General features: G+C 55.8%; 1 protein-coding gene across 1 annotated transcript; it reads right to left on the bottom strand.

Annotated features, from left to right (window-relative positions):
* Nucleotides 1-993: 993 nt before the first annotated feature.
* MIND_01331700 (uncharacterized protein) lies at nt 994-2,602 on the bottom strand (the record flags this gene model as incomplete). The annotated part of the gene is made up of 3 exons (XM_037369765.1): nt 994-1,783; nt 1,831-1,958; nt 2,009-2,602. The coding sequence occupies 3 exons, from the start codon at nt 2,600-2,602 to the stop codon at nt 994-996; spliced, it is 1,512 nt and encodes a 503-aa protein (XP_037213761.1).
* Nucleotides 2,603-13,091: the final 10,489 nt, after the last annotated feature.

Here is a 13,091-nt window from a genome sequence, read left to right as displayed (position 1 = left end):
GACTTAAGCGGGGGTTGGACCAGAAACACAATCGTCTCTGGAGGCCGAAAGGAAGGTTCCCCTGACATCCCGTCACAATGCCAGATTGCCTGCAGGTGAAAATTTATCTTAAAATTACCTATGTCATTTTCCGGAAGATATTGTTTATTAATGTTACAGTATATATTGCCCACATACAGTATACTGCCCATAACATGTCAAAACACAAAAGGAAAGAAAATGACATTTTGCAACAATTTTGCAGTACCCAATGCTCTGTGTGGATAAGGAGTGACTCATGGGATGGGATAAGGAGTGACTAGTGACCGTGACCGTCGCATCATTTCTCCCCATCCTTCATCTTCTGCTCGCCACTGCCAAATGAGCGCCAACTTGTGTCGTTCAGTCCTATTGTGCTGTGCGTCGGCCGTCTGCGCCGCATTCATTTCCTCGCTAAGCGGTCCTAGGCTTCCTCTCGCCACCCGCCACCGACTCCGACCATGAGCCGCTCTCGCGCAGCATGACACACAGCGAGGCGCCTGGATGGTGCCGGCGCCGCAAGCGCTATCGTGACCCGCGGGAGAAGGCGCTGGACGCGGAGTTCGCCGCGCGTGAGTACGTGCGCGACGCGAAGACGGGCCGTTTCGCGGTGCGCAACCCGCCCGGGCCGGTATTGCAGATGCTGTATGCCCCGCTGCCGGCGAGCTCGGAGAAGCCACTTGCGGAGCAGGGCGAGGAGGAGCATGAACATGAGGAACCGGGGCACGATGTCGGGATGGAGGACAGCACAGGTGGGGAGTCGGAGTCGGAGCAGCGATTGGAGTCGGTGTACTTTTCGTGCGAGCTTTGAGGTGCGTGCTTACGATTGGGTCTTCCTGCGAGACTGACTTTCCACCAGGCATTCCAACGGATCGCGCCAGCTAATACTTCATTGTTTGGTGCGTCGATCAAAGTCTCTATCATCTGGCTCTTGCTGAATCTTGCGCCAGAGACGGCCAGGCTAGTTATTAGAAATCAATATATTTCGCCTCGCCAGGGCACAACCTTCTTATAAACACCAAACACGCCGTCTGCATCCGCATCCGCTTCCACGTCGCCCCAGCGTCGCTTGCCGTCGCTGCGCTTGGAACTGACCGAGCCACTCTTGCGCGGGAGGTCATGCACGTGACGGTTGCGTCGCCAGATGCCCACCTCGACCCGCGCAGTGTTGGCGTCCTCGATCCAAAGTGCGCGGATCAGACCTTCCGCGCGGGACGACCCGCTCCCAGCGAGCCTCGCAGGAGAGCCGAGGAGGGCGGCGATCGGGGCGAATGGGGAGGTGAGTTGGGCGTGCGCAAGCGTCAGGGCAGTGGGTCCATCCCGTGCTGCTGTTGGAAGACCAGGGGGAGGATTAGCAGATGGTGCGGTGTTGACGCATGGGCGGCTCTCCACAGCTTCGGAAAGCTCATGCTTTCGGTCTGCGAAAACGATGCGCCGCGTGCGTAGGCAGGCGACGTGGACTGTGAGGCCCAGCGCCAAGAAGGAGTGGAGTGACAGCAGTGTTATAAAGGTAAGCGTCGGTGCGAGAGGGTAATATGCGTGCAGTCGCCTGCCGGGCAGAAGCACAACACGGGCCGTAGCTTGGAGCCACATGTTTGCGAGACTGATGAGATAAGATGACACGAGGACCAAACCAGCGAGAACAACGCCGCTCCCAAAGAACCTGGGTGCCTGTACACGCTTGCGGCTACGAGCGAGGTAGATTGTCGCTTGGGAGACGGACGCCGGACCGGGGGAGGAAAAGACGCGGAAAAGAATGGCGAATCTGGAAAGCTGATCAGCGCGGCATGACAAAACGAAGGCAAGACAGACTGCAGCGGTGTCAGAAGAGCGGGTCGTAGAGAATGCCGTCCGTGCTGTTCTGATAGCCATGACGCTGCCACGGAGTAGGCACACAGCGACAAGAGGATTGGGAAGCTGACCAGCCATGTGATATTCGTCTGTGCGACAATTTCAGTCAGCGGGTGGAAGCGAAAGATTGGCCACGCACGATAGCGGTGCTGCCGAAAAGTCCCCACAATCTCAGGCTGTCTGAATCCCGCAGCGTCTCCGTCCCCCCAAGGCCGAGGATGTACAGCGCGAACGTCGTTGTCATCCCGACACTCAACAGCGCATTCATCACGCCCGGAATCAAGACGCTGAAGCCCAGCCATGCTCGCTGTGGCTCCTCCTCTCTCCTGCTCCGGCGCTTCGGGGGGTTGACGCCCAGCGACACAAGGAAGTCCTGTTTCCGCAGGGGCTGGAGGACGGGCGGGGGGAGCGGGAGTGATTTGACATCATGGCTGTCGTCGATATATACGGCGGGAGCGTTGGGGAGCAAGGGGACGGGCTCAGACGGAAGCTGAACGGGTGGCGGGGCAGCGGGGGTCGGGCATGCCGTCGTTGTCCTTGTCGGCTGTGCGGTAGTCAGGGGCGTGGCCGTGCCGGAGGACCCTGAGCCAGATGCGGACCGACTACCCGCGGAAGACGAGGCTGTCGAGTGAGATGTGGAGGACGACGTTGATCGGCGCGGCACCAGCGGTGTTATGGGCGTAAGCGGGACGATGGCGGGGAGGGCATACTGGGCAGTCGAATCACCAGGCATGGCGAGGGACACCACTCATCGTCGTGCGGGGCTCGATATAAGTGTACAGGCGCGGGCACTGTCAAACGAGATAACTTGATATGATTCACGGAGAAGGGGAAGGGGGCGTGATGATCAGTGTTTCTGACGGATGGCGCGGGGATGAGGGTGGGAAGGTGAACGGAAATAGGCCAACGGACAGCCATGACGGTGTTCCCAAAAGCCGTCGCCTGTCGAAAAGGCGCTGGCTCGTTGCTCGCAACGGGCTTGACGCGGAATCAGAATGGAGCTGGAAGATTGCCCACAGCCGATCGTGGAGATCCCGCGTATATGCAGTGTCGTGGCTGTGAGCAAAGTAAGTGGTTACTTTAAGGTAAAGAGAAGTAAGTACTCGCGAAAAGTTCGAACGGTTTCATGGGGCTTGAATGGAAAAGCATCAAACGCCACTACCGATGACTCAAACTCGATTCCGGAGAAGGAGTTCACGCAAGCTATCGCGAAAACGAGGGCTGAGGCTGTGCGCACAGCCTAATCCGGCGCTTGTCGCAATGATGGGGATTGGGCGGACGTGCGGTCGAGCAGTTCTGAACAGTTATGAGTCTCTGGCAGCAGGAAGCAAGGAAGCTGGCAGACTGCAATGAGTCGGTCGTCGTGGCAGCTTCCAAGAGGCTGAGTCATGACATGGCGCCGACCGACGCAATTGATGCGATTGATATCACTCCAAGCTTCTTTTTTCTCATCGGCACAGCATTGGAATGGCGGGCCGAACAACAAGCAGTGCGAAAACCGAACGAAAACCACTCAGCGGTCCTGCCCCCCTCGTCAGTGTGACCCGGTAAACCTTGCTCAGCGACGACTCCTGAACACAACTAGTGAACTACCTAGCGGCCGGCCAGGCGGGTGGACTCCGCGAATCTGCGCCGGCTGTGCGCGATATCCCGCAAAACATCATTACGCTTGGGAGCGTCGCCAGACGGCGGCCCTCGCGCGTAACGACTGCGCGAATGCGACCGTTGCAGGATCAGTGCCATTGTAGTAATGCGATCACGGCCTGTCCCGCGCTAACGCGCGAAAGTCCGGTCGCCTCGGGCGGCTATTGGAATTGTTGCTATGACCGGATCAGAGGGCTAGGAGGGCGTCTTGGCCTCCAAAAAGAGCAATTTGTAAATCAGGCAGCGCCACAAACGCCTAAATCTCGTGATCTGGTTCCTTCAAAGTGTTGCGCAGATCCTTCGATCATTGGTACTGGGCTCCGCTTCGTCACGAACTCAGCACAATGTTGATAGTTATTGCGGTACGTCGCGACGGCAGTCGCAATTAATATTCATTGGAGTCGCTGGGGTTTGCGATCCGGCGATGTGCGCAATATCGTTCCCAGCGGAGCCGTGGGCCGTCGCCGGCGCCGTTTAAAAGGCAGACCGGGTTTCACGGCCTCTTCCCAACCTCTCAGCATGCATTTCTCCCTCACTACCCTCTCCGTGCTCTTCCTCGCCTCATCCGCCTACGAAGCCCGGGCCGCACAGGTCGACTGGTACCTTGGGGCGGAATGCACGGGCGAGCTACTCGCGACGCACAGCTTCGTTGGCATGAAAGGCACGTGCCTCTCCAACGACGTGGCCGCCCGCACCGCGAAAAGCATCTCGTGGGCGGGGCTCCACGGCGAGGAAAATATCGAGACGATCCTCTTCTTCCCGACCGGCGGCGCGAACGACAACTGTTCTGGCAGCGTCCTGACGGGGAGCAATGAGACGTCGGGCTGCGTGACCGCGCCACCAGGGTGAGTGTCGTGTCGCTCGTGCTTGCGCCGTCGGCTGACGCGGAATGTGTATAGCTTCGACTGGCAGAGCGTCAGCCTTGTCTAAGCATAATTAAATATGAACTAACGTCTTGTATATTGTTCATGTTGGCCCAGAAAGAAGTCATTTTGTTGCGCTGCTCTCAGGACGAAAGTTTGAGGGCCTATGCCGTTGGGGACGGGGAATCGGACGCACCACACACGCGCGGGCCGGAAAATCGATCAAAAGCAGCCGCGGTATGCGCAGCCCTCCTCCAGCCCGGGATCAACGACGGCGCGGCAGTTTCACTTTCACAGTTTTAACTTTTAGCCTTTCGCTTCCGCTCTTGGCATTCTTTCGCACGACGCACGAAGCGGTGTGCGAGGGCAGCCGCGCCTGCTGATGGCGAGAAGAAGAAACCGCATTATGGTCCAGGCCCACCTCCGCTCTTGCCCTGGGGCGTGCAGGATGGATTAGTATGTTCGTGCTCGACTTGGCACAGTCCGTCGTGCTCCCTCGTGTTCGCGAAAGATGAGTCGCCGAGATTATAGCGAAACGCCGCCCCCCGAGTCCGCCGTCGCGCACATGCCGGCGTTGTCCGGTTCCTTGCGAGCGCAATACAACAGGTGTGCAGATCCTTCGATCATTGGTACCGGGCCTCGCTTCGTCACGAACTCAGCACAGTGTTAATAGTTGTTGCGGTCCGTCGCGACGGCAGTCGCACTTGCTAGCGGCCCATAGCGGTTTGCGATCCGGCGATGTGCGCAATGTCGTTCCCAACATACGCGTGGGCCGTAGCCTTTAAAAGGCAGACTGGTTCCCGCTGCCCCTTCCCAATCGCACAGCATGCATTTCTCCCTCACCACCACCCTCTCCGCGCTCTTCCTCGCCTCCTCTGCCTTCGGCGCCGCACAGGTCAATTGGCACCTTGGGGCGGAGTGCACCGGCGAGCTACTCGGGACGCACACCACCGGTGTCTTGCCAGGCAACTGCCTCTCCAACGCCCTGGCCCGCACCGCGAAAAGCATCTCGTGGGCAGGGCTCCACGGCGAGGAAAACATCCAGTTGATCCTCTTCTTCCCGACCGGCGGCCAGCACGACAACTGTAATGGGGAAGTCTTCACGGGGAGCAATCAGACGTCGGGCTGCGTGACCGCGCCACCAGGGTGAGTGTCGTGTTGCTCGTGCTTGCGCCGTCGGCTGACGCGGCATGTGTATAGCTTCGACTGGCAGAGTGTCAGCCTTGTCTAAGCGTAATTAAATATCAACTAACGTCTTGTATATCGTTCATTTTGGCCAAGAAACAAGGCATTTTGTTGCGCTGCTCTCAGGACGAAAGTTTGAGCGACTATGCCGTCGGGGACGGGTGTGCCAGCTCTCCAAACCCTTCGGCCCATACGCGTCGGACATATCCTTCGCCGGAGTAGACGGATTCGGCGTTGTTGCCGTTGAGTGGGGCCGCGGCTAGCGAGAATGCCGTCTGGCTGCCGCTGTGGTCTATTTGGATGCGAGACACCGCGGCTGTGCCCGGGGCAGGCTGTAGGCGGGCAGGACGGGGAATGAGGGGAGAATGGTGGGTGGTTGATAAGGGGCACGTGCGTGGCGACCGGTGACATCGCCCGATCAGGCCGGTTGCCATGCCATGCCACGTTTTTTGCCTTCGTCCCCCACGAGCCCTGCCCCGACGGGTCGGTAAGCAGCCCAAGTGCGCCAACGGCGGGCTGCTAGTCACTTGTACTACTGGGCCTGGGCGCTGTCGAGCGATGCGGAGGCGGACCCGTATTCTGCGCGCATCAGGCTTTCGGCGCATTCGAGTCAGGAAACCCAATTTTTCCTATGAGAAGCTCAGCCAAAGCTACGCAAGGTCCCGTAGCCATCTTTTCTGATGGTCAACCATTAGCTAATGGGTCATTGATCGCAGCTGATGGGGCCTCCTGGTTACCAATACCAGTTCATGATAGTTGATGGTAGCTGATGGCTTAGTGATGGGTCTGCTTAGAATACTGATGGCTACTGATCTTTAAATAATAAAGCTCACTACTGTCCAATCTTGTACTCGATAAAATTGATGATGTTAGACTTGAGTATTGATGGTAGCTGATCTGTCAGTGATGTGGATGTTTGAGAGTAAATGTGTACTTAACCAATGGTCTAATACTGAGATTGTGAAATAAAATTATATCAGTGCTGATCAATCATAGACTTGGCCCCTAATCTCTCAATGTTATCTGGATATGTATATCAGGTAGGTATCACCTCTGGTACCACCCTCAGTATTACCCTCAGTATCACCCCCGGCCCCCTATCACTATTATTATCGAGGGGGGTTCAAGATCCTTATCAGGCACATAAGGTGGGAGAGGGGGGGTCCCTAGGGGTAGCAAAAAAAACTTTTTGTATAAAGATTCTTTATTAAAAATATATAACACTCACTGTATAGCATATCCATAGTGTTAAAGAGCTCAAAGTGAGTCTATAAAGATATATATATATATGTCTTCATGCGAAGTTTGTCCAAAACGTCAATTTCTGCGCCGCTTTTGATCCCATCATTGGTCACCTGATTCAAGATCTTATCTTATCATGGGAATATTGTCAGAAATCGGCGCTTATTAACCAGGCCGCACGCCTCCGATCAAGTTCCACAGACAAGTAGCTTAACCACTACCCGAGGGTACAAAGGAGACGAAGGGGAGATAAAAGCGTGGCTACCAGCCACGCGGACGCCACTACTTAAGCACTCCTCCGGCACAGCCCTAACCCGAGCTCCGGCCGGCCGCGATCACATGCGGGACCGCGCATCACCGCACGTCCGGCACTCCCGATACCGTTAACAAATATATTACCTGATATAGTAAGGGAGGGGGGGAGGGGGGGTCCTGGAGGGTTGGAAAAAAAGAAATCTGACCCTATATCCGGGATTCGAATGTTGAACCCCCCTTGATTATTATTGATTATTTATAATAAAACAAATATTGGCAAAGTTATTATTTGATAGTAGGAAAGTAATAATTTATTATATTTAGTCTAACAAAACTAATCATTAACTTGAATAACTTCCTTATACACCATTGCCGCTGCTCCTGGGGCAAACTCCCTCCACCTCCCGTTGGAGCTAGAGTTGCGCTTAGACACTTGCTTTCCGGTCTAGTTGACTGTGGGGCCACCTCTGACTTCATCGACACGAACTACGTCGCTTGGAATGGCATTCCCGTCTGCACCCTGGCACAACCGATTCTGGTCTTCAATGTCGATGGCACGCCAAATGACGCTGGCTCCACCAATCAGATTGCGGACTTGGTCTTATGCTACAAAGGCCACTCCGAGCGTGTTCAACTCGCCGTCACTCACCTTGGCAAACAGGACCTCATCTTAGGTTACTCCTGGCTGCAGAAGCATAACCCAGAGATCAATTGGGAAACCAAGGAGGTCAAGATGACACGGTGCCCCTGCGGCTGCTCCACTTGCCACGAGGAAGAACACGCTGAACGGACCGAGCTGCAGCGACTCCGGTTACTTCAGAAGCGACTCCGCTCCGGCCTGTTCCCCTCGATCTGCGCCATGGACCTGTTGGGCCCCGACAACGGAGACGATTCCGATTCCGGTCTCGACTCCGGCCTGCCAGAACTGACACCGGACTCGGACTTGGACGACAATGATGATGAACTTGAAGATGGTGACCGTATCTTCTACACCTCGTTTTGCCCCTCAGAGGAGATACGTGGCCGAAGCCTTTGCTACTGCCCTCCAACATCCGGGACTGGGCTAAAGAGTTACGGGATGTCTTCAACAAGGAGTCCTTCAACACGCTACCGGAGCGGAGGACCTGGGACCATGCCATCGAACTCGTTCCGGACGCTAAGCCCACCAACTGCGAGGTGTACCCCATCTCGCCCCTCGAGCAATGCAAGCTCGACGTGTTCATTGAGGAAGGGCTGTCGACGGGCTGGATTTGCCCCTCCAAGTCTCCCATGGCGTCTCCGGTCTTCTTCGTCAAGAAGAAGGATGGCGGACTCCGCTTCGTCCAGGACTATCGCGCCCTCAACGCAATAACGATTACGAACCGGTACCCCCTCCCGTTGATTAATGACCTTATCAACAGGCTCAAGGCCGCCCGCTACTTCACTAAGCTTGACGTTCATTGGGGCTTTAATAACGTCCGGATTAAAGAAGGAGACAAGTGGAAGGCGGCCTTTTGGACTAACCGAGGCCTGTTCGAGCCCTTGGTGATGTATTTCGACCTGACAAACTCTCCAGCGACGTTCCAAACAATGATGAATGACATTTTCCAGGACCTCATCCTCTCAGGAGACGTTATGATCTACCTTGACGACATCCTTATCGCGCATTTGGACCTCCGTAAGCATCGCGAAATTGTCAGGGAGGTCCTTCGGCGACTCCGAATGCACAAGTTGTACCTTCGCAGGGAGAAGTGCAACTTCGAGAAATCGTCAATCGAGTACCTCAGGATGTGCACTCAGTTTTACTAATAAAACTGTGGCTACTGGTGAAGGGCTGTACTCATAAACTCCGTGGTTGGTGTAAGGGCAACCCCGGAGGCCTGAGATCAAGGTCCTAGCAGGGGAGGATCCAAAGAGAAGAAACTCTAAGGGTCCGCCTGCTAGGTAGCTGACTATATACTGCTTGTCCGTAGCTGCCGCTGTCGGGCACAGAAGGCTTGGGCGGCGTCGCAGGCGAGGTCCCAGGCGCGACCGTCGGGAGGGCGTTGACGGATCGGTGATTGTGCGGGCGAGATGGAGGGCCGGACCGGAGTCGGAACCGAGTCGGACCGGAATCGGAGGCGTCTCCGAGGGGCCGAAAGGGAGGTTCCCCTGACATCACCCCCCTTTGAATGCGGCGTCCCGGCGCATAGACCGGAACGGAATCGAGTCGAAGGTCGCAGAGGCGATGTGTCGTGGCTTGCCAGGGTACTTACGATAGAACTCCGCAATTTTCTCCGGGCGAAGACGCGGTCGAAGCGGACCCACTGGTCGTGCGGACGCGTCGTAGCCTTTCCATCTGACGAAGTAATTCAGCCGTTTATACCTCACCCTTGCGTCCAAGATTTCCTCTACTTCCCACTCCGGGACTCCGTCCTCGAGGTCCGGAGGGGGCTGGTCGTAGCCGGGGCGTCCGTCGAAGGGGTCGTCCTGGGCGACCTCGAGGCTTGACGACGGGGAAGACCGGGTGGAGCTTCGAGTAGCGCGGAGGGAGGTCGAGCTTGTAGGCACCTTTGCTGATCTCCGCGACTATCTTGAACGGTCCGAGGCGGCGATGGGAGAACTTTTCCGAGGGGCGAGTCGTCCTGATGTCAGAGGCATCCAGCCAAACACGGTCGCCAACCTTAAACTCCGGAGACGGAGTCCGTCTCCGGTCGTAGTAGCGCTTGTACTCCTCTTTGGCCTTAGTGAGCGCGGCCTTGGCTTCAGCAACACCGGTGGCGATCCGGTCACGGAACTCGTTCACTGACTCCATGGCGGAACGGACTCCGGGTTTGAAGCCCATGCGGGGAGCCGTCCCTGTGTCCGTCATGAAGGGGACCTGCTGCGTGGAGGAGTGAACATGGTTGTTGTAGGCGAACTCCGCGGCCGGAATCAGCTCATCCCAGTCGTCCTGCTGGTAGTTGGTGAAGATCCGCAAGTACTGCTCCAGCTCCTGGTTGACGCGCTCTGTCTGGCCGTCCGTCTGTGGATGATACGCGGTGGACGTGGCGGGCTTGATGCCGATTAGACGCCAAAGTTCTCGGGTGAAGTCCGCGATGAACTGCGAGCCACGGTCGGAGACGTACTTCTCCGGAGTCCCATGGTGCCGCCAGACATTCCGGTAGTAGAGGCGGGCTGCCCCTACTGCATCGACCGTCGTATGACACTCCGAGAAGTGGGCGCGTTCCGAGGGTGTCAACGACGACCATGATCGCGTCGTACCCATGGGCTTCGGGAAGCTCTACGATGAAGTCGACGGAGACGGTATGCCAGCGTTCCGGGGGCGTTTCCGTGGGGTGCAGCTCTCCGTGGGGCAGTCTCCGGAGTGCCTTGGTGCGACAGCACAAGTCACAGGTCGCGACATACCGGCCGATATGGCGAGACATCTGAGGCCACCAGTAGTTCTGGGAGACCAACTCCAGGGTCTTGAAACGACCTGCGTGTCCGGCGACTCGGGTGTCATGGCAGAGCTCGATGATGCGTCGAGAGCTGCACCCCACGGAAACGCCCCCGGAATGCTGGCATACCGTCTCCGTCGACTTCATCGTAGAGCTCCCCGAAGCCTATGGGTACGATGCAATCATGGTCGCCGTTGACACCCTTGGAAAGCGCGCCCACTTCTCGGAGTGTCATACGACGGTCGATGCAGTAGGGGCAGCCCGCCTCTACTACCGGAACGTCTGGCAGCACCATGGGACTTCGGAGAAGACATCTCCAACCGCAGCTCGCAGTTCATCGCGGACTTCACCCGAGATTTTGGCGTCTAATCGGCATCAAGCCTGCCACATCCACCGTGTATCACCCGCAGATGGACGGGCAGACAGAATGGGTCAACCAGGAGTTGGAGCAATACCTGCGGATCTTCACCAACTATCAGCAGGATGACTGGGACGAGCTGATTCCGGCCGTGGAGTTTGCTTACAACAACCACGTTTACTCCTCTACACAACAAGTTCCATTCATGACGGACTCGGGCCGGCTCCCGCACATGGGCTTCGAACCCGGAGCCCACTCCGCTATGGAGTCTGTGAACGAGTTCCACGACCGGATCGCCACTGGTGTTGCTGAAGCCAAGGCTGCGCTCACAAAGGCCAAAGAGGAGTACAAGCGCTACCACGACCAGAGATGCACTCCGTCTCCGGAGTTCAAGGTTGGCGACCGTGTTTGGCTGGATGCCTCTGACATAAGGACGACTCGCCCCTCGGAAAAGTTCTCCCACTGCCGCCTCAGACCTTTCAAGATAGTCGCGGAGACCAGCGGAGTGGGAAGTAGAGGAAATCTTGGACGCAAGGGTGAGGTATAAATGGCTGAATTACTTTATCAGATGGAAAGACTACAATGCGTCGCACAACCAGTGGGTCCGCTTCGACCGCGTCTTTGCCCTGGAGGAAGTTGCGGAGTTCTATCGAAAGTACCCTGGCAAACCACGGCACATCGCTTCTGTGACCTTCGACTCGATTCCATTCTGGTCTATCCGTCGAGACGCCGCATTCAAAGGGGGGGTGATGTCAGGGGAACCCCCCCTTTTGACCCCTCAGAGACGCGTCCGACTCCGGTCCGACTCCGGTTCCGGTCCGGCCCTCCATCTCGCCCGCACAATCACCGATCCGTCAACGCCCTCCCGACGGTCGCCCTGGGACCTCGCCTGCGACGCCGCCCAAGCCTTCTGTGCCCGACAGCGGCAGCTACGAACAAGCAGTATATAGTCAGCTACCTAGCAGGCGGACCCTCAGAGTTTCTTCTTTTTAGATCCTCCCCTGCTAGACCTTAATCTCAGGCCTCTGGGGTTGCCCTTACAAAAACCAGCCAAAATAGGCACTCTTCTATGTATAAATGTCATTGATCAGGTATTGAACAGACTGTTGTTAGATCATGATATATCATTACTGTCTGATGATAATCCTTGTCAAAAACTCCAACCTCAAACCACAGATCACCCATATCCCACTCAGAGACCACCAATCATATGCCCTGACAAATATTACAACACAAGTCTCATTTTTGAAAAACACGGTCCAGTAATCTCAAAACTGGTACAAACCACCTACCAACAACCTCATGAATGGCAGAAAACCTCATTCACTATTAAACAATGAAAAATGATGTTATAGGTGGGTCGTCTCGTTTCAGCTCGTCTACGGTTGGTTTACAGGCAGTAGCACATTAGCGTGGGTATCGCTGCGCAAGTCCTGCCCCTACTGCTCGCCCAGACAGCCTCACGAGCCGGATCCGCCAGAATCGGACGTCCGACGCACCACAAACTCATTGCGTAATAGCGATGTGTCACGGAACCGCGCCACATGCCGCATGCATGCGCGCCGGAAAAATCGATCAAAAGCAGCCACGGTATGCGCAGCCCTCCTCCGGATCAACAACGGCGCGTCCGTTTCACAGTTTTGACTTTTAGCCTTTCGCTTCCGCGCTTGGCGTTCTTTCGCACGAAGCGTTGTGCGCATTGTGGTCCAGGCCCGCCTCCGCTCGTGCCCTGGGGCGTGCAGGGTCAATTATTATGATGTTCGTGCCCGACTTGGCAAAGTCCGTCCTGCTCCCTCGTTAGGGCTTGGTTTTTAAAGATTTTGAAGGTTATCAAACAGTTTGATAAAAATGGCCTCTGAGACCCTGTTTATAAACCGGTTTTTAGGTTTTATAAACCAACTGAGCTGATATGACCAGAGCGACCAATTTTTTTATTTTGGAAATTTCTGATATAAATTTTGGCCTTTTGACTTGATGTCTGAAAGTTTCATAGGCTGTAGGGGGTTTGAGAGAGAGCTAGAGCCCATCAACTCTCACTTGTAAGTTAGTATAATATGTTTAAGTTATATATACCATATGCAATTTACTTGAAGGTATTAGAGGATTTAAGATAAACCCCTTATCAGGAATCCTTAGGCAATGGCACGGGTAAGGTATACCTGCGCGGGTACGCGGGTTTTACCCGCGCGGGTACGGGTATAGATCGGAAAATCCTTACCCGCCGACCCATGGGTGCATAACCCATGGGTAGATCAGATAAGATGTGATATATCCATT

The sequence above is a fragment of the Mycena indigotica genome (assembly GCF_014461135.1).
Source record: "Mycena indigotica strain 171206Taipei chromosome Unknown Mind.scaff0015, whole genome shotgun sequence".
Taxonomy (NCBI): domain Eukaryota; kingdom Fungi; phylum Basidiomycota; class Agaricomycetes; order Agaricales; family Mycenaceae; genus Mycena; species Mycena indigotica.
The sequence above is the reverse complement of the archived record's forward strand: the minus strand, read 5'-3'. Positions and strand labels throughout refer to the sequence as shown.